General features: G+C 48.7%; 1 protein-coding gene across 1 annotated transcript; it reads right to left on the bottom strand.

The window, feature by feature from the left end:
- Positions 1-6,446: 6,446 nt before the first annotated feature.
- On the bottom strand, positions 6,447-20,278 carry LOC135529913 (microtubule-associated tyrosine carboxypeptidase-like). The gene is made up of 7 exons (XM_064958319.1): positions 19,920-20,278; positions 17,547-19,102; positions 14,930-15,073; positions 8,933-9,065; positions 7,657-7,962; positions 7,266-7,363; positions 6,447-7,015 (listed from the first exon to the last, which is right to left on the bottom strand). Exons 2-7 carry the CDS (start codon positions 19,056-19,058, stop codon positions 6,854-6,856), a joined length of 2,355 nt encoding a protein of 784 aa, XP_064814391.1. The 5' UTR covers positions 19,059-19,102; positions 19,920-20,278; the 3' UTR covers positions 6,447-6,853.
- Between the last annotated feature and the right edge of the window lie 1,837 nt (positions 20,279-22,115).

Here is a 22,115-nt window from a genome sequence, read left to right as displayed (position 1 = left end):
CCATCTAAGGCACGCCCACAACGCCACCTTTCTCCTCTACAGCCAATCACGCACATTCCTTGTCAAACATAGGAAAGGAGGAAGCTGCTGTGATTAGTCAGCTTTGGCTGCCTGGCAGTATGAATTAAGGTTGCCATGGTAGTGTATCTCAGAGGCCTGCCGTTTTATATATGGGTGTGTTCCTCTGGCCAGATGTTGCTGATGCATTCCAGATCTCGCAACGCCTGGATAGGTGTTTAACCGATCAGATAACCACGTTATATCGGTCTGGTGCCCGACAGCACAGTCAATGAAGTGGCACTCAACCAATGTCTGAGCAGGGGAACGCGGCCTAAAACGTCCATGGACCTGGCATAGAAGACAAAGGATCCCACGTGGGGTGGAGGCAAGGCAATCTCAGGCCTTCAGCTCAGTCACATCACATTAATACAATAGCGCTGATATATCAAGGGAGCTTGAAGCCCACCAAGGGAGCTCTCGCTCAACACAACAAAATAACAATCAGAACTGGGTCGGATTTAACCACACAATAAGATACATGTGTGGTTAAATAGTTGTAAAAACTAATACCAGGGAAGATTTATTTTAAGTGAACATTCAGACCAGTCAGAATGAGTCTATTGGCTCTCAATAGTTTTAGTCTTCTTCACCTGGTTTCTGGAAAATAATTCCTTGGTGTTCTTTGCCTGTGTTCTGGAATAGAACTGAGTGCTCCTTGGTGTTCTTTACCTGTATACTGGAATAGAACTGAGTGCTCCTTGGTGTTCTTTGCCTGTGTTCTGGAATAGAACTGAGTGCTCCTTGGTGTTCTTTGCCTGTGTTCTGGAATAGAACTGAGTGCTCCTTGGTGTTCTTTGCCTGTGTTCTGGAATAGAACTGAGTGCTCCTTGGTGTTCTTTACCTGTGTTCTGGAATAGAACTGAGTGCTCCTTGGTGTTCTTTATGTGTGTTCTGGAATAGAACTGAGTGATCCTTGGTGTTCTTTATCTGTGTTCTGGAATAGAACTGAGTGCTCCTTGTTGTTCTTTTTAGCAAAGCTAAACGCTTAAAACAATCAGCTCCACAAAAAGGAGATACAAAACTAATACCATAGACATTCATTGTTTTTGTCCTGAAAATAAAAACAGACAAATGAAAGAACTTACAAATCCATGACATGACCCTGTGGTTGTTTCCAGAGGTAGAGGAAGCAGAAGCACAGTTTTACAGACATGGGCTGCAGTGGTATAATGTAGGCGATGTACCCACTGGGCACAGACGTTAGTTCAACATCTAGTTTTGATTTATATTTGGTTGAGTTGTCAACGAACATGAATCCAATGTGAAATTAACTAAAAATGTCACGATGACATTGTATTTAGGTTAAAAGATGGGTGTAAAATAGACTAAATCCCCATTGGTTGATAACTTTCTAATCCAATCAGTTTTCCACATTGATTGAATTTCATCACAGATCTTTTTTTGTTTGGTTGAAATGCTGTAATAACGTTGATTCAACCAGTGTTTTGCCCAGTGGGTATATTATATGATACATCCAGACAGGCTTGGGCTCAATTCCATTTCCATTCCAGTCAATAGAGCAAGTAAACCTAATTCCAAATGTTCTTTGTTGAAGAGAATTGGAATGTCAGTGTACTTCCTGAATTGAGCTCAACTTTGTAGCCAGGTTAGCTGGAGGTTACAGCAGGGGAACTTTAAAAAAAAAAAATGTATCTTTATTTTACTAGGCAAGTCAGTTAAGAACAAATTCTTATTTTCAATGACGGCCTGGGAACAGTGGGTTAACTGCCTGTTCAGGGGCAGAACGACAGATTTTGTACCTTGTCAGCTCGGGATTTGAACTTGCAACCTTTCGGTTACTAGTCCAACGCTCTAACCACTAGGCTACGCTGCCGCCTCTACACTCTAACCACTAGGCTACCCTGCCGCCTCTACACTCTAACCACTAGGCTACAGTCTAACCACTAGGCTACACTGCCGCCTCTACACTCTAACCACTAGGCTACCCTGCCGCCTCTACACTCTAACCACTAGGCTACCCTGCCGCCTCTACACTCTAACCACTAGGCTACACTGCCGCCTCTACACTCTAACCACTAGGCTACCCTGCCGCCTCTACACTCTAACCACTAGGCTACCCTGCCGCCTCTACACTCTAACCACTAGGCTACCCTGCCGCCTCTACACTCTAACCACTAGGCTACCCTGCCGCCTCTACACTCTAACCACTAGGCTACCCTGCCGCCTCTACACTCTAACCACTAGGCTACCCTGCCCTCTCTACACTCTAACCACTAGGCTACACTGCCGCCCCTCCACTCTAACCACTAGGCTACCCTGCCGCCTCTACACTCTAACCACTAGGCTACCCTGCCGCCTCTACACTCTAACCACTAGGCTACCCTGCCCTCTCTACACTCTAACCACTAGGCTACACTGCCGCCCTCCACTCTAACCACTAGGCTACCCTGCCGCCTCTACACTCTAACCACTAGGCTACCCTGCCGCCTCTACACTCTAACCACTAGGCTACCCTGCCGCCTCTACACTCTAACCACTAAGCTACCCTGCCGCCTCTACACTCTAACCACTAGGCTACCCTGCCGCCTCTACACTCTAACCACTAGGCTACCCTGCCGCCTCTACACTCTAACCACTAGGCTACCCTGCCGCCTCTACACTCTAACCACTAGGCTACCCTGCCGCCCCATCAACTAGATTCAGCCACAGAACCGTTTTTACATTCTTCAGCAGATGTTCAGAGGTTTGGAAAACATCATTAGAAATGACTTATAGACTGCAAATTGACCACAAGAAGCCACGACACACATATTAGACTAAAAAAACAAATAATTTCAAACAGAGGGTTGGTAGATATCATCCAGGAGGTTGAATATGAACCCAAATATAGACATCATCCAGGGGGTTGGATATGAACCCCAAGGTAGACATCATCCAGGGGGTTGGATATGAACCCCAAGGTAGACATCATCCAGGAGGTTGGATATGAACCCCAAGGTAGACATCATCCAGGAGGTTGGATATGAACCCCAAGGTAGACATCATCCAGGAGGTTGGATATGAACCCCAAGGTAGACATCATCCAGGGGTTGGTAGACATCATCCAGGGGGTTGGTAGACATCATCCAGGAGGTTGAATATGAACCCAAGGTAGACATCATCCAGGGGGTTGGTAGACATCATCCAGGAAGTTGAATATGAACCCCAAGGTAGACATCATCCAGGAGGTTGGTAGACATCATCCAGGGGTTGGTAGACATCATCCAGGGGTTGGTAGACATCATCCAGGAGGTTGAATATGAACCCCAAGGTAGACATCATCCAGGAGGTTGGTAGACATCATCCAGGGGTTGGTAGACATCATCCAGGAAGTTGAATATGAACCCCAAGGTAGACATCATCCAGGAGGTTGAATATGAACCCCAAGGTAGATATCATCCAGGAGGTTGAATATGAACCCCAAGGTAGACATCATCCAGGAGGTTGGTAGACATCATCCAGGGGTTGGTAGACATCATCCAGGAGGTTGAATATGAACCCCAAGGTAGACATCATCCAGGGGTTGGTAGACATCATCCAGGGGGTTAGTAGACATCATCCAGGAGGTTGAATATGAACCCCAAGGTAGACATCATCCAGGAGGTTGGTATACGTCATCCAGGAGGTTGGTAGACGTCATCCAGGTATCAGAAGAACCGTTCTGTTTCTCTGCAGGACTGCTGTCATCACAACAATCCACTGACCTGTTGGACTGTATGACCATGATATAGGATGCATCCCACATGGCAGCCTGTTCCCTTTATAGTGCACTACTGTTGACCAGGGTCTATAGGGTAGTGCACTACTGTTGACCAGGGTCCATAGGGTAGTGCACTACTGTTGACCAGGGTCCAATAGGGTAGTGCACTACTGTTGGCCAGGGTCCATAGGGTAGTGCACTACTGTTGACCAGGGTCCATAGGGTAGTGCACTACTGTTGACCAGGGTCCATAGAGTAGTGCACTACTGTTGACCAGGGTCCATAGAGTAGTGCACTACTGTTGACCAGGGTCCATAGGGTAGTGCACTACTGTTGACCAGGGTCCAATAGGGTAGTGCACTACTGTTGACCAGGGTCCATAGGGTAGTGCACTACTGTTGACCAGGGTCCATAGGGTAGTGCACTACTGTTGACCAGGGTCCATAGGGTAGTGCACTACTGTTGACCAGGGTCCATAGGGTAGTGCACTACTGTTGACCAGGGTCCATAGGGTAGTGCACTACTGTTGACCAGGGTCCATAGGGTAGTGCACTACTGTTGACCAGGGTCCATAGGGTAGTGCACTACTGTTGACCAGGGTCCATAGGGTAATGCACTACTGTTGACCAGGGTCCATAGGGTAGTGCACTACTGTTGACCAGGGTCCATAGGGTAGTGTACTACTGTTGACCAGGGTCTATAGCGTAGTGTACTACTGTTGACCAGGGTCCATAGGGTAGTGCACTACTGTTGACCAGGGTCCATAGGGTAGTGTACTACTGTTGACCAGGGTCTATAGGGTAGTGCACTACTGTTGACCAGGGTCCATAGGGTAGTGCACTACTGTTGACCAGGGTCCATAGGGTAGTGCACTACTGTTGACCAGGGCCCATAGGGTAGTGCACTACTGTTGACCAGGGTCCATAGGGTAGTGCACTACTGTTGACCAGGGTCCATAGGGTAGTGCACTACTGTTCACCAGGGTCCAATAGGGTAGTGCACTACTGTTGACCAGGGTCCAATAGGGTAGTGTACTACTGTTGACCAGGGTCTATAGGGTAGTGCACTACTGTTGACCAGGGTCCATAGGGTAGTGCACTACTGTTGACCAGGGTCTATAGGGTAGTGTACTACTGTTGACCAGGGTCCATAGGGTAGTGTACTACTGTTGACCAGGGTAGTGCACTACTATTGACCAGGGTCCATAGGGTAGTGCACTACTGTTGACCAGGGTCCAATAGGGTAGTGTACTACTGTTCACCAGGGTCCAATAGGGTAGTGCACTACTGTTCACCAGGGTCCAATAGGGTAGTGCACTACTGTTGACCAGGGTCCATAGGGTAGTGCACTACTGTTCACCAGGGTCCAATAGGGTAGTGCACTACTGTTGACCAGGGTCCATAGGGTAGTGCACTACTGTTGACCAGGGTCCATAGGGTAGTGCACTACTGTTGACCAGGGTCCATAGGTTAGTGCACTACTGTTGACCAGGGTCCATAGGGTAGTGCACTACTGTTGACCAGGGTCCATAGGGTAGTGCGCTACTGTTGACCAGGGTCCATAGGGTAGTGCACTACTGTTGCCCAGGGTCCATAGGGTAGTGCACTACTGTTGACCTGGGTCCATAAGGCTCTATACAGATAATAGGGTGCCGTTTAGGACTCAACCATAGTGAATATGATCCAAGCGTAGTAGATATGATCTGAGTGTTGATCTGTTCGTTCCACACACTCTGTCTGTCGGACACTGGCCTTCATTTCCAGGGCTTTCCAACAGCAGAGTGATGAATGACACTTGGGAGGATTAGGATCAGTCTAGACCAGAGGGAGTCGGTCAAGGATGGATGGCCAGTCTAGACCAGAGTGAGTCAGTCAAGGATGAATGGCCAGTCTAGACCAGAGGGAGTCAGTCAAGGATGGATGGCCAGTCTAGACCAGAGGGAGTCAGTCAAGGATGGGATGGCCAGTCTAGACCAGAGGGAGTCAGTCAAGGATGGGATGGCCAGTCTAGACCAGAGGGAGTCAGTCAAGGATGGATGGCCAGTCTAGACCAGAGGGAGTCAGTCAAGGATGGGATGGCCAGTCTAGACCAGAGTGAGTCAGTCAAGGATGGATGGCCAGTCTAGACCAGAGGGAGTCAGTCAAGGATGGGATGGCCAGTCTAGACCAGAGGGAGTCAGTCAAGGATGGATGGCCAGTCTAGACCAGAGGGAGTCAGTCAAGGATGGATGGCCAGTCTAGACCAGAGGGAGTCAGTCAAGGATGGATGGCCAGTCTAGACCAGAGGGAGTCAGTCAAGGATGGATGGCCAGTCTAGACCAGAGGGGTCAGTCAGTCAAGGATGGGATGGCCAGTCTAGACCAGAGGGAGTCAGTCAAGGATGGATGGCCAGTCTAGACCAGAGGAGTCAGTCAAGGATGGATGGCCAGTCTAGACCAGAGGGAGTCAGTCAAGGATGGGATGGCCAGTCTAGACCAGAGGGAGTCAGTCAAGGATGGATGGCCAGTCTAGACCAGAGGGGTCAGTCAGTCAAGGATGGGATGGCCAGTCTAGACCAGAGGGAGTCAGTCAAGGATGGATGGCCAGTCTAGACCAGAGGAGTCAGTCAAGGATGGATGGCCAGTCTAGACCAGAGGGAGTCAGTCAAGGATGGGATGGCCAGTCTAGACCAGAGGGGTCAGTCAAGGATGGGATGGCCAGTCTAGACCAGAGGGGTCAGTCAAGGATGGGATGGCCAGTCTAGACCAGAGGAGTCAGTCAAGGATGGATGGCCAGTCTAGAACAGAGGGAGTCAGTCAAGGATGGATGGCCAGTCTAGACCAGAGGGGTCAGTCAAGGATGGGATGGCCAGTCTAGACCAGAGGGGTCAGTCAGTCAAGGGGAAAACAGACCACGCTGACCAGAGGTAATTAGCAGCAGGTGACCATTCTTAACGCCTCTGACCACCGAACATCATCCGCCATTTTCTATTCATTTCCCGACCATTCTACATGTTGAATCGTTGACGCCCAGTTGTTGACGCCCAGCAGGTGATCTACAGCGCTCAGCTGAAGGTCGGTCGGTCGGTCGGCCGGTCGGTCGGCCGGCCGGTCGGTCAGGGAAGGAGTTCTCTAAGCTGAGCGTCGCTCAGTTCGTTGACCGCGACAATGTGGTCCAGATGCTGAAGGTATGTCTCCTGGTCCTGCATGAAGTGAGGGATTCTGGTCCGGCGCAGGACAGCGAAGTGCCGTAGCCTTTCTACGTCCTCAAACGACACCTGGAGGGCCAGAAGAAGAAGGTTAACGTCATCATCATCACATCGGTGGTAAATTTACAGACTCAACCTCTTTCCCACCCCATCTGATATTACAACAGCCTTGTCTGGTGCTCTATTATGAGGTATAAACTACAATTCAGCTTGTTTTTTTTGCTGCAAATGTGTCCACCATGAAACAACCAAACTATATATCATCGCCGGGGGGGGGGGTAAACATGAACCGATCCTGTACGGGAGGATGACGACTGACCTTGCCTAGCGAGGTCAGCATCTTGAAGTCGATGTTGCTCCGATGTCGTAGAATCCTGAGGATTCCGTCCAGGTACACCTGATCTTTACTGAAACAGCCTGATTCACAACCACACAAACCATCAAGTCAACACAGAGACTACCAATCCTTTAAAACAAATGTTTACATAATAAGTCAAGATTCTTTTGGGTGCATAGATCTACTACTGGTACATGTGCAATGGTTAGTGTAGTCACACACGCACGCACGCACGCACGCACACACACACACGCACACATACAAACATACACACATACACATACACACACACCCACATACACGACACACACAGACACACACACACACAAACACACACACACGACACACACGACACACACACACACACTCTCACCAGGCTCCGAGGTGTCCGTCTGTCCCCTCTTGGCTCTGAGGCAGTACTCCCAGCGCACCGCGGGATCCTGGACGAACTGAGCGATGTGGCTGAAGAGCTGGCTGAAGCCCATCCTGGTGGCGTGATACACCGTATAGTAGAGCAGAGCGGCGCGCCACAGGTAGGGCTGTTTCCGTAGCAACACACTGTGCAGGCTGGCCAGGCCTTCTTCCGTGGGATTGGCCGGTTTGAGGCCATACTGCTTCCTGCCTGCGGAAGTAGACCAGGGCTGGAGGTTGTTGTTCACACCTCTAAGGTAGTGGGTTCCTGGGGGGGACAGAGATGGAATAACATGAGGATGTAATAGAGGCGCTGTGTACCTGGTAGGACACGCAGATTATAACTCAGAACTCATTTATGATGCTGTGTGGATGATAAACACAACCCCCATCTCCCATCCCATACCCCCCATCTCCCATCCCATACCCCCATCTCATACCCCCATCTCCCATCCCATACCCCCCATCTCCCATCCCATACCCCCCATCTCCCATCCCATACCCCCCATCTCCCATCCCATACCCCCCCATCTCCCATCCCATACCCCCATCTCCCATCCCATACCCCCATCTCCCATCCCATACCCCCATCTCCCATCCCATACCCCCATCTCATACCCCCATCTCCCATCCCATACCCCCATCTCCCATCCCATACCCCCATCTCCCATCCCATACCCCCCATCTCCCATCCCATACCCCCATCTCATACCCCCATCTCCCATCCCATACCCCCCATCTCCCATCCCATACCCCCCATCTCCCATCCCATACCCCCCATCTCCCATCCCATACCCCCCATCTCCCATCCCATACCCCCCATCTCCCATCCCATACCCCCCATCTCCCATCCCATACCCCCCATCTCCCATCCCATACCCCCCATCTCCCATCCCATACCCCCCATCTCCCATCCCATACCCCCATCTCCCATCCCATACCCCCCATCTCCCATCCCATACCCCCCATCTCCCATCCCATACCCCCCATCTCCCATCCCATAACCCCCATCTCCCATCCCATACCCCCATCTCCCATCCCATACCCCCCATCTCCCATCCCATAACCCCCATCTCCCATCCCATACCCCCCATCTCCCATCCCATACCCCCCATCTCCCATCCCATAACCCCCATCTCCCATCCCATACCCCCCATCTCCCATCCCATACCCCCCATCTCCCATCCCAGATCCCCCACAGTAAAAACATGCTGTATGGTGCATTCAACGTACTGTACCTATCTCATGCCTGAGCATGCCCTCCAGCCAGTGTTGTCGTGCTCCAGACAGGTTGATAGTCAGAGTGGGACGACAACTCTCCACCATCATCACCGCCTGGGACAGCAGCTCATCAGACAGACACACCACCACCTAGACAAAGTTAACACCATACTCTTCATCATCATCATCATCATCACCGCCTGGGACAGCAGCTCATCAGACAGACACACCACCACCTAGACAAAGTTAACACCATACTCTTCATCATCATCATCATCATCATCACCGCCTGGGACAGCAGCTCATCAGACAGACCACCACCACCTAGACAAAGTTAACACCATACTCTTCATCATCACACAGACCACCACCACCTAGACAACCACCATACTCTTCATCATCAGTTACCACCATACTCTTCATCATCACACAGACCACCACCACCTAGACAATGTTACCACCATACTCTTCATCATCAGACACACCTTACCACCATACTCTTCATCATCACACAGACCACCACCACCACCTAGACAATGTTACCACCATACTCTTCATCATCAGACACACCTTACCACCATACTCTTCATCATCACACGGACCACCACCACCACCTAGACAATGTTACCACCATACTCTTCATCATCAGACACACCTTACCACCATACTCTTCATCATCACACAGACCACCACCACCTAGACAATGTTACCACCATACTCTTCATCATCACACAGACCACCACCACCTAGACAATGTTACCACCATACTCTTCATCATCAGACACACCTTACCACCATACTCTTCATCATCACACAGACCACCACCACCTAGACAATGTTACAATGTTACACACAGACACCCACCTATACTCTTCATCATCACACAGACCACCACCACCTAGACAATGTTACCACCATACTCTTCATCATCACACAGACCACCACCACCTAGACAATGTTACCACCATACTCTTCATCATCACACACACCACCACCACCTAGACAATGTTACCACCATACTCTTCATCATCAGACACACCACCACCTAGACAATGTTACCACCATACTCTTCATCATCACACAGACCACCACCACCTAGACAATGTTACCACCATACTCTTCATCATCACACAGACCACCACCACCTAGACAATGTTACACCATACTCTTCATCATCACACACCACCACCACCCCCTTACCACCATACTCTTTTCATCATCACACAGACCACCACCACCTAGACAATGTTACCACCATACTCTTCATCATCACACAGACCACCACCACCTAGACAATGTTACCACCATACTCTTCATCATCACCTGTTACCAGGAGACTGTGGCAGGCTGACCACCACCACACCTAGACAATGTTACCACCATACTCTTCATCATCACACTACCTGTTATGAGGAGACCACCACCTGTTATGAGGAGACCAGACAAGGAGACTGTTGACTACCTGCTACTGTGGCAGGCTACTACTGCACTACGAGGAGACTGCTTGGCAGGCTGACTACCTGTTATGAGGAGACTGTGGCAGGCTGACTACCTGCTACTGTGGGCAGGCTGACTACCTGTTAGACAGATGTGGCAGGCTGACTACCTGTTATGAGGAGACTGTGGCAGGCTGACTACCTGTTATGAGGAGACAGGCTGACTACCTGTTACTGTGGCAGGCTGACCCTGTTATGAGGAGACCAGGCTGACTACCTGTTATGAGGAGACCACCAGGCTGACTACCTGCTATGAGGAGACTGCGTGGCAGGCTGACTACCTGTTATGAGGAGACTGCGTGGCAGGCTGACTACCTGTTATGAGGAGACTGTGGCAGGCTGACTACCTGTTATGAGGAGACTGTGTGGCAGGCTGACTACCTGTATGAGGAGACTGCGTGGCAGGCTGACTACCTGTTATGAGGAGACTGCGTGGCAGGCTGACTACCTGTTATGAGGAGACTGTGGCAGGCTGACCTGTTATGAGGAGACTGTGGCAGGCTGACTACCTGTTATGAGGAGACTGTGGCAGGCTGACTACCTGTTATGAGGAGACTGTGGCAGGCTGACTACCTGTTATGAGGAGACTGTGGCAGGCTGACTACCTGTTATGAGGAGACTGTGGCAGGCTGACTACCTGTTATGAGGAGACTGTGGCAGGCTGACTACCTGTTATGAGGAGACTGTGGCAGGCTGACTACCTGTTATGAGGAGACTGTGGCAGGCTGACTACCTGTTATGAGGAGACTGCGTGGCAGGCTGACTACCTGTTATGAGGAGACTGCGTAGCAGGCTGACTACCTGCTATGAGGAGACTGTGGCAGGCTGACTACCTGTTATGAGGAGACTGCGTGGCAGGCTGACTACCTGCAGGCTGACTACCTGTTATGAGGAGACTGACTACCTGTTATGAGGAGACTGTGGCAGGCTGACTACCTGTTATGAGGAGACTGTGGCAGGCTGACTACCTGTTATGAGGAGACAGGCTGACTACCTGCTATGAGGAGACTGTGGCAGGCTGACTACCTGTTATGAGGAGACTGCGTGGCAGGCTGGCAGGCTGACTACCTGTTATGAGGAGACTGTGGCAGGCTGACTACCTGTTATGAGGAGACTGTGGCAGGCTGACTACCTGTTATGAGGAGACTGTGGCAGGCTGACTACCTGTTATGAGGAGACTGTGTGGCAGGCTGACTACCTGTTATGAGGAGACTGTGGCAGGCTGACTACCTGTTATGAGGAGACTGCGTGGCAGGCTGACTACCTGTTATTATGAGGAGACTGTGTGGCAGGCTGACTACCTGTTATGAGGAGACTGCGTGGCAGGCTGACTACCTGTTATGAGGAGACTGTGGCAGGCTGACTACCTGTTATGAGGAGACTGCGTGGCAGGCTGACTACCTGTTATGAGGAGACTGCGGGCAGGCTGACTACCTGTTATGAGGAGACTGTGGCAGGCTGACTACCTGTTATGAGGAGACTGTGGCAGGCTGACTACCTGTTATGAGGAGACTGTGGCAGGCTGACTACCTGCTTATGAGGAGACTGCGTGGCAGGCTGACTACCTGTTATGAGGAGACTGAGGCTGACTACCTGTTATGAGGAGACTGTGTGGCAGGCTGACTACCTGTTATGAGGAGACTGCGTGGCAGGCTGACTACCTGTTATGAGGAGACTGTGTGGCAGGCTGACTACCTGTTATGAGGAGACTGCGTGGCAGGCTGACTACCTGTTATGCTAGTACAGGAAGGAGCCATGGTAGGGTGCTAGCTAGCATTAAACTTATAAAAAACAATCACTCTTAACATAATCACTAGTTAACTACACATGGTTGATGATATTACTAGTTTATCTAGCTTGTCCTGCGTTCCATCTAATCGATGTGGTGCCTGTTAATTTATCATTGAATCACAGCCTGACTACTTCGCCAAACGTTATGGGATTTAACAAAACTTATAAAAAACAATCACTCTTAACATAATCACTAGCGCATTTATCTAGCTTGACAAAAGCACTGTCACAGCCTTCTTCGTTGCACCAATGTGTACCCAACCATAAACATCAACGCCTTTCTTTAAATCAATACACAAGTATATATTTTTAAACCTGCATATTTAGTTAATATTGCCTGCTAACATGAATTTCTTTAACTAGAGAAATTGTGCCACTTCTCTTGCGTTCTGTGCAACAGAGTCAGGGTATATGCAGAATTTATTACAAATATATATATAAAAATCGTCCGATTAATCGGTATCGGCTTTTTTTGGTCCTCCAATAATCGGTATCGGCGGTTAGAAATCATAATTGGTCCACCTCTAGTCCCTAGACAAGGTTTATCATCATCACCTTCATCATTATCATTACATCATCAGACACACCACCACCGAGACAAGGTTATCATCATTACCTTCATCATCACCTTCATCATCATCATCACCTTCATCATTACATCATCAGACACACCATCACCTAGACAAGGTTTATCATCATCACCTTCATCATCATCATTACCTTCATCATTACATCATCAGACACACCATCACCTAGACAAGGTTATCATCATTACCTTCATCATCATCATTACCTTCATCATTACATCATCAGACACACCATCACCTAGACAAGGTTATCATCATTACCATCATCATCATCATCCTCATCATCATCCTCATCATCATCATTACATCATCAGACACACCATCACCTAGACAAGGTTTATCCTCATCACCTTCATCATCATCATTACATCATCAGACACACCTCCACATAGACAAGGTTTATCATCATCACTTTCATCATCATCATCACCTTCATCATTACATCATCAGACACACCACCACCACCAAGACAAGGTTTATCATCATCACCTTCATCATCATCATTACCTTCATCATTACATCATCAGACACACCACCACCTAGACAAGGTTATCATCATTACCTTCATCATCACATCATCAGACACACCATCACCTAGACAAGGTTATCATCATTACCTTCATCATCATCATCATCATCATTGCACAAAGACATCTTGTTAACACACCAACCGTCAAACACACTACCTGTAACACACCAACCCTCCAACACACTACCTGTAACACACCAACCCTCCAACACACTACCCATAACACACCAACCCTCCAACACACTACCTGTAACACACCAACCCTCCAACACACTACCCATAACACACCAACCCTCCAACACACTACCCATAACACACCAACCCTCCAACACACTACCTGTAACACACCAACCCTCCAACACACTACCCATAACACACCAACCCTCCAACACACTACCCATAACACACCAACCCTCCAACACACTACTCATAACACACCAACCCTCCAACACACTACCCTTAACACACCAACCCTCCAACACACTACCCTTAACACACCAACCCTCCAACACACTACCCATAACACACCAACCCTCCAACACACTACCTGTAACACACCAACCCTCAAACACACTACCCGTAACACACCAACCCTCAAACACACTACCTGTAACACACCAACCCTCCAACACACTACCCATAACACACCAACCCTCCAACACACTACCTGTAACACACACCAACCCTCCAACACACTACCCATAACACACCAACCCTCAAACACACTACCCATAACACACCAACCCTCAAACACACTACCCATAACACACCAACCCTTCAACACACTACCTGTAACACACACCAACCCTCAAACACACTACCCATAACACACCAACCCTTCAACACACTACCCATAACACACCAACCCTCCAACACACTACCCATAACACACCAACCCTCCAACATACTACCCATAACACACTAACCCTCCAACACACTACCCGTAACACACAACCCTCAAACACACTACCCATAACACACCAACGCTCCAACACACTACCCATAACACACCAACCCTCAAACACACTACCCATAACACACCAACCCTCCAACACACTACCTGTAACACACCAACCCTCCAACACACTACTCGTAACACACCAACCCTCAAACACACTACCTGTAACACACCAACCCTCAAACACACTACCTGTAACACACCAACCCTCAAACACACTACCCGTAACACACCAACCCTCCAACACACTACCTGTAACACACCAACCCTCCAACACACTACCCGTAACACACCAACCCTCCAACACACTACCCATAACACACCAAACCTCCAACACACTACCTGTAACACACCAACCCTCAAACACACTACCCGTAACACACCAACCCTCCAACACACTACCTGTAACACACCAACCCTCCAACACACTACCCATAACACACCAACCCTCCAACACACCAACCCTCCAACACACCAACCCTCCAACACACCACACGTAACACACTACCCATAACACACCAACCCTCCAACACACTACCCGTAACACACCAACCCCCCAACACACCACATGTAACACACCAACCCTCCAACACACTACCCGTAACACACCAACCCCCCAACACACCACACGTAACATGTGAAACCTCACTCACCTCTCCTACACAGTTCTCCTTCTGCAGGTACTTGCGTGCAGCAGCCCAGACTCGACTCTTTGGTAAAATACTTCCTCCCGTCACTTCCTCAAAGTTCTCATAGTTACCAAACTTCCTCAGAATACACTCCATAATCCCAACAGCCTGTAGAGAGAGAGGATAGAGAAACACCCAGAGAGAGAGAGAGAGGATAGAGAAACACCCAGAGAGTGAGAGAGAGAGAGAGAGAGAGAGAGAGAGAGAGAGGATAGAGAAACACCCAGAGAGAGAGAGAGAGAGAGAGAGAGAGAGAGAGAGGATAGAGAAACACCCAGAGAGAGAGAGAGAGAGAGAGAGAGAGAGAGAGAGAGAGAGAGAGAGAGAGAGAGAGAGAGAGAGAGAGGATAGAGAAACACCCAGAGAGAGAGAGAGAGAGAGAGAGAGAGAGAGAGAGAGAGGATAGAGAAACACCCAGAGAGAGAGAGAGAGAGAGAGAGAGAGAGAGAGAGAGAGAGAGAGAGAGAGAGAGAGGATAGAGAAACACACAGAGAGAGAGAGAGAGAGAGAGAGAGAGAGAGAGAGAGAGAGAGAGAGAGAGAGATAGAGAAACACCCAGAGAGGGAGAGAGAGAGAGAGAGAGAGAGAGAGAGAGAGAGAGGATAGAGAAACACCCAGAGAGAGAGAGAGAGAGAGAGAGAGAGAGAGAGAGAGAGAGGATAGAGAAACACCCAGAGAGAGAGAGAGAGAGAGAGAGAGAGAGAGAGAGAGAGAGAGAGAGAGATAGAGAAACACCCAGAGAGAGAGAGAGAGAGAGAGAGAGAGAGAAACACCTTACTTGCTTTGGCAATGTTAACACGTTTCCCATGCCAATAAAGCCCTTGAATTGAATTGAATTGAATTGAGAGAGAGAGAGAGAGAGAGAGAGAGAGAGAGAGAGAGAGGGTGAAACACCCAGAGAGTGAGAGAGAGAGAGAGAGAGAGAGAGAGAAACACCCAGAGGGAGAGAGAGGGTGAAACAACCAGAGAGAGAGAGAGAAACATTGAGAGAGAGAGAGAGAGTTTTGTTCACAAACAGACCCCACAGAGCCACAGGACAGCAACACAATTAGACCCAATCGAATCATGAGAAAACAAAAAGATAATTACTTGACAGGTTGGAAAGAATTTACCAAAAAAACAGAGCAAAAACACAGGCCCTAAACAGAGAGTACACAGTGGCAGAATACCTGAACACTGTGACTGACCCAAACTTAAGGAAAGCTTTGACTATGTACAGACTCAGTGAGCATAGCCTTGCTATTAAGAAAGGCCGCCGAAGGCAGACCTGGCTCTTAAGAGAAGACAGGCTATGTGCTCACTGCCCACAAAATGAGGTGGAAACTGAGCTGCACTTCCTAACCTCCTGCCCAATGTATGATCATATTAGAGAGACATATTTCCCTCAGATTACACAGATCCACAAAGAATTCGAAAACAAATCCAATTTTGATAAACTCCCATATCTATTGGGTGACATACCAGTGTGCATCACAGCAGCAAGATTTGTGACCTGTTGCCACAAGAAAAGGTCAAGCAGTGAATAACAAACACCATTGTAAATGCAACCCATATTTATTTTCCATTTTGTACTTTAACTATTTGCACATCATTACAACACTGTATATAGACATAATATGACATTTGAATTATCTTTATTCTTTTGGAACTTTTGTGAGTGTAATGTTTACTGGTCATTTGGTAATGTAAACATATGTTTGCCATGCCAATAAAGACCCTGAAATTGAGAGACAGAGAGAGAAACACCCAGAGAGAGAGAGAGAGAGAGACAGAGAGAGACAGAGAGAGAGACAGAGACAGAGACAGAGACAGAGAGAGAGAGAGAGAGACAGAGAGAGAGAGAGAGAGAGAGAAAGAGAGACAGAGAGAAACAGAGAGAGAGAGAGAGAGAGACAGAGAGAGACAGAGAGACAGAGAGAGACGGAGAGAAACAGAGAGACAGAGAGAAACAGAGACAGAGAGAGAGAGCGAAACATCCAGCGAAAGAGAGTTTATTAAGATACAATATGTCAGGAGGAAGACATTTCAAGTTAATTTGCCACAAAACACACATAATAGCTAAAAATGCAGAAATCCCCAGAGTGGGTTTTCTTCCTACCATCTAATATCTTTGCCAGACAGAGAGGCCTACCTGTGTGAGGAAGAGGTCAGATAATATCTTTGCCAGACAGAGAGGCCTACCTGTGAGAGGAAGAGGTCAGATAATATCTTTGCCAGACAGAGAGGCCTACCTGTGAGAGGAAGAGGTCAGATAATATCTTTGCCAGACAGAGAGGCCTACCTGTGAGAGGAAGAGGTCAGATAATATCTTTGCCAGACAGAGAGGCCTACCTGTGAGAGGAAGAGGTCAGATAATATCTTTGCCAGACAGAGAGGCCTACCTGTGAGAGGAAGAGGTCAGATAATATCTTTGCCAGACAGAGAGGCCTACCTGTGAGAGGAAGAGGTCAGATAATATCTTTGCCAGACAGAGAGGCCTACCTGTGAGAGGAAGAGGTCAGATAATATCTTTGCCAGACAGAGAGGCCTACCTGTGAGAGGAAGAGGTCAGATAATATCTTTGCCAGACAGAGAAGCCTACCTGTGCGAGGAAGAGGTCAGATCCATCTCTGTATTTCTCCAGCACAGTGCTGGGCTCCGGGGTCGAGTACTCAAACTGGGGGTCGTATTTATAGTCGGACTGGAAGAAGGCCTGCCTCTCCTGGTCTAGGTTAATGGGTCTTAGGGCCACAAGGAGACAGGGGCCTCGTGGTGTGGAGGGCAAGGGCAGCGGGGAGGCCCCTCCAAACCCCCGGGCAATGTGGGGAAGGGAGGTGGCTGGACGCATACGCCCCCTGGTGGCCCGGAGGCCCATTGAGGAGTTGTTGACAGTACAGGTGCTCTCGCTGCGGCGCATCCAGCCTCCGGGGCCCAGGCTGGGGCTGGTGAGGGAGCGTGCTGGGGGCGAGGGGGCAGTGGAGGGACCACCAGCGCTGCGCCAGGGGGGTTGTAGGACCCCGCGGTCCAGAGCGGGCTCGGAGCCACGGAGGCGAAGGGGTGTCACCTCCAGGCTGAGGGGCCGGCGGAGAGCGGGTCTGGTCGCCACCTTATTCCGAGATGAGGCCGTTGCCACGGTGACGTCCCGCCGCAGAGAGACAACCGGTCCATCGTATGGCAAGACTGAGCGAGAGGAGTTGGTAGAGGAGCCAACACTGGCCCTAGGGCTGGGGGTAAGGCTGACATCTGCCACCAACGACTGAGGTTGAGGCTGGGGTCCATTGTGGGAGTTGGATACCCGCTCCCTCTTAGTGACACGGCTTGTCCTGGCGTGGAGCCGAGTGTTGGTGGTGGTGGGGGGATCCGCTGTTGGTTCCTCGGTTCTTCTGGCGGTTTTGGTAGTGTCAGGCCTGGTGTCTTCTGTTCTAGTGGGGGTGCTGTTGGTGGTGGTTTTGGTAGTGTCAGGCCTGGTCTCTTCTGTTCTAGTGGGGGTGCTGTTGGTGGTGGTTTTGGTAGTGTCAGGCCTGGTGTCTTCTGTTCTAGTGGGGGTGCTGTTGGTGGCGGTTTTGGAAGTGTCAGGCCTGGTGTCTTCTGTTCTAGTGGGGGTGCTGTTGGTGGCGGTTTTGGTAGTGTCAGGCCTGGTCTCTTCTGTTCTAGTGGGGGTACTGTTGGTGGCGGTTTTGGTAGTGCCAGGCCTGGTCTCTTCTGTTCTAGTGGGGGTGCTGTTGGTGGTGGTTTTGGTAGCGTCAGGCCTGGTCTCTTCTGTTCTAGTGGGGGTACTGTTGGTGGTGGTTATGGGAGGCTCTGGGCTGGTGTTTTCTAGTCTGGTGTTGGTTGTGGTTTTGGGAGGATCTGGGCTGGTGTTTTCTAGTCTGGTGCTGTTGTTGTTGGTGGTTTTGGGAGGCTCTGGGCTGGTGTTTTCTAGTCCGGTGCTGTTGTTGGTGGTGGTTTTGGGAGGCTCTGGGCTGGTGTTTTCTAGTCCGGTGCTGTCGGTTGTGGTGGTTTTGCGAGGGTCCGGTCTTGGTTCTGGACCCGTCAGGTCTGTGGTGCTGCTGCTCCCTCCGACCCCGTCGACGTCCGTCCGATCCATACAGTCCTCACCCGGGTCCAAAACCATCTCCGCTGCAACAGCTCTGCTGCCGCTGGTCCAACCACACCACACTGCAAACACAAGACGGTCAGCTTTTTAGTCTGTCATAAATGACCCATTAATTGGTAGGACCTTTTTAATGCAGTCAGTGCTTGTGTCAGGAACAGGCAACAACAAGTTCAAAAACAGTTGTGCCACATTGTTTTCACTGGATTACATGAATCCATTAATGGCCGAGGAGCCATCTGGACAGGGACACACACATGTCCAACGGTCCGATTGCGCAAGTATACCTCCCGATTCGAATCGGCCTGCCCTGCAACATAGACAGGGCTCGGTCAGGGGCGGGTTTCTGTGCTGCTGAATACGAAACTAGGTGGTCGGGACGGCGGGACGGGCTCTAGTCATCCCATATATGGGACTAGTAAATGACTTCGAAACAAAAAAACTAAAGATCCGAATCATATAGATGTTTAAGCCTACTACATATGTAGCCTCTATTTACACAAGGCGATCGCGACTTCTGCTGTGTATTGTATTGAGGTTTAATTATCCATTCGGACCACCAAAGTGTATTGCATACAAATTTGCAGGATATCTCTCCGTCATTGTGACATTGTCGTAATGTAATGGAACAAATAGTCTGTTGTAGAGTACAGCAAACCGTTTTTATGACACCGTGTTATTATTATAGTCATGCCAATAGCCATAATTGTCAATATATTGTATTCAATGACAGTAAAGGATGAATCGACAAAAAATAACGGTTTTCTATCAACATGTGTAGTTTTCTTCTGATCTGATCTTCAGAATCAGATAATAAATCGAGGATGAATGAAACAAGACAATAACCGAAACTCCAATAATCGTATTCATAAATGTTTTTACCTTGCAGCGGGGTTTTGGTGATCAGATTTGTAAATTCAGGCTTTTCTTTAATTCATGACGCCCAGCTCTGCTTGTGCTCTCCACAATGAGCCGCGGGAAGGTTTCCGGTGGCGCCCGGTGAAAAATGCTCATTGGATATGAGCAGCTTTAGTGGATGGGCCGCCCGGAGAGGCATGCGAGGAAGTTCGGACTGTGTTGGAAGATATGACGCGGCTGCACAGCTGATGAACTCGAAAGTGCCATGCGCAGTGCGTGCCGCTATTCTGCGTCCTTACGCACGTGGCATCTCTCCGAGGCAACCGAGCAACGAGGAGCACGTAGGCTACGTTCCCCGAGGTTCACATAAGCCCCACATAAATATAACGGTTAGAGTCTTTATAGTGAAATCCATATATTGAGATATACAGTGCCTTCGGAAAGTATTCAGACCCCATGACTTTTCCAGATTGTTTTACGTTACAGCCGTATTATAAAAGGAATTAAATGACAACAAAAAAATCTCAGCAATCTACATACACACAATACCCCATGACAAATCAAAAACGTTTAAAAAAAAATCTTTGCAAATTTAGAAAAAAAAACAGAAATACCGTATTTACATAAGTATTCAGACCCTTTGCTATGAGACTCAAAATTGAGCTCAGGTGCATCTTGTTTCCATTGATCATCCTTGAGATGTTTCTACAACTTGGAGTCCACCTATGGTAAATTCAATTGATTGGACATGATTTGGAAAGATACACACCTGTCTATATAAGGTCCCACAGTTGACAGTACATGTCAGAGCAAAAACCAAGACATGAGGCTGAAGGAATTGTCTGTAGAGCTCCGAGATGGGATTGTGTTGAGGCACAGATCTGGCGAAGGGTACAAAAACCTTCTGCAACATTGAAGGTCCCCAAGAACACAGAGGCCTCCATTCTTAAATGGAAGAGGTTTGGAACCACCAAAACGCTTCCCAGACTGGTCGCCAACCCAAACTAAGCAATCGGGAAGGTTGTAGCGTCATACCCAGAGTCTCAACTCTGTAATCGCAGCAAAAGTTTCTTCAATAAAGTACTGAGTAAAGGGTCTGAATACTTATGTAAATTTGATATTTCAGTGTTTCTTTATTTTATAAATGAGAAAACAAATTCTAAACCTGTTTTTGCTTTGTCATTATGAGGTATTGTGTGTAGATTGATGAGGGGGGGGGGGGGGGGGGGAAACAATTTAATCCATTTTACAATATGGCTGTAATGTAAGAAAATGTGGAAAAAGTCAAGGGGTCTGAATACTTTCCGAAATCACTGTAAGGCTCTGGGTGTTTCTATCTGTCAGTCAATGGGCCTATGGTTAGACGCTCCTCAGAAGCCATCCAAACGTCTTCAATTAAGTCCCCATGCAGTCTTTTTCATTCAATGTTTAAATAACTTTGTCTAATATATCATTGTGTGTTTATTTCATATATATTTTTATTTATTTATCATTTATAATAATAATAATAATAATATATCCCATTTAGCAGACGCTTTTGTCCAAAGCGACTTACAAGTCGGCTGGGGCCACTACTTTTACATATGGGTGGTCCCAGCGGGAATCGAACCCACGACGCTTGGCGTTGCAAGCGCCATGCTCTACCGACTGAGCCACACAGGACCCATTTATTTTCCCGAGATTCCTTTTGCCATTGAAATGCTCAATCTGATTGCGGTGGTTCTGCCCGATACAAATGTTCATGTGCTGGAGAATAGGATCTGATTGCCGTGGCTCTGCCTGATACAAATGTTCATGTGCTGGAGAATAGGATCTGATTGCCGTGGCTCTGCCCGATACAAATGTTAATGTGCTGGAGAATAGGATCTGATTGCCGTGGTTCTGCCCGATACAAATGTTCATGTGCTGGAGAATAGGATCTGATTGCCGTGGTTCTGCCCGATACAAATGTTCATGTGCTGGAGAATAGGATCTGATTGCCGTGGTTCTGCCTGATACAAATGTTCATGTGCTGGAGAATAGGATCTGATTGCCGTGGCTCTGCCCGATACAAATGTTCATGTGCTGGAGAATAGGATCTGATTGCCGTGGTTCTGCCTGATACAAATGTTCATGTGCTGGAGAATAGGATCTGATTGCCGTGGCTCTGCCTGATACAAATGTTCATGTGCTGGAGAATAGGATCTGATTGCCGTGGCTCTGCCTGATACAAATGTTCAT

The sequence above is a fragment of the Oncorhynchus masou genome, unplaced genomic scaffold (assembly GCF_036934945.1).
Source record: "Oncorhynchus masou masou isolate Uvic2021 unplaced genomic scaffold, UVic_Omas_1.1 unplaced_scaffold_1208, whole genome shotgun sequence".
NCBI lineage: Eukaryota > Metazoa > Chordata > Actinopteri > Salmoniformes > Salmonidae > Oncorhynchus > Oncorhynchus masou.
The sequence above is the reverse complement of the archived record's forward strand: the minus strand, read 5'-3'. Positions and strand labels throughout refer to the sequence as shown.

What these genes read in the sequence shown, in the direction of transcription:
- LOC135529913 (XM_064958319.1), bottom strand. Translation starts at nt 19,058, where the DNA reads ATGGTTTTGGACCCGGGTGAGGACTGTATGGATCGGACGGACGTCGAC. An exon ending in CTGACCTCTTCCTCGCACAG is followed by an intron (nt 15,074 to 17,546) that starts GTAGGCTTCTCT and finishes CTCTCTCTACAG; the next exon opens with GCTGTTGGGATTATGGAGTG. An exon ending in TGCTGACCTCGCTAGGCAAG is followed by an intron (nt 7,016 to 7,265) that starts GTCAGTCGTCAT and finishes CTGGCCCTCCAG; the next exon opens with GTGTCGTTTGAGGACGTAGA.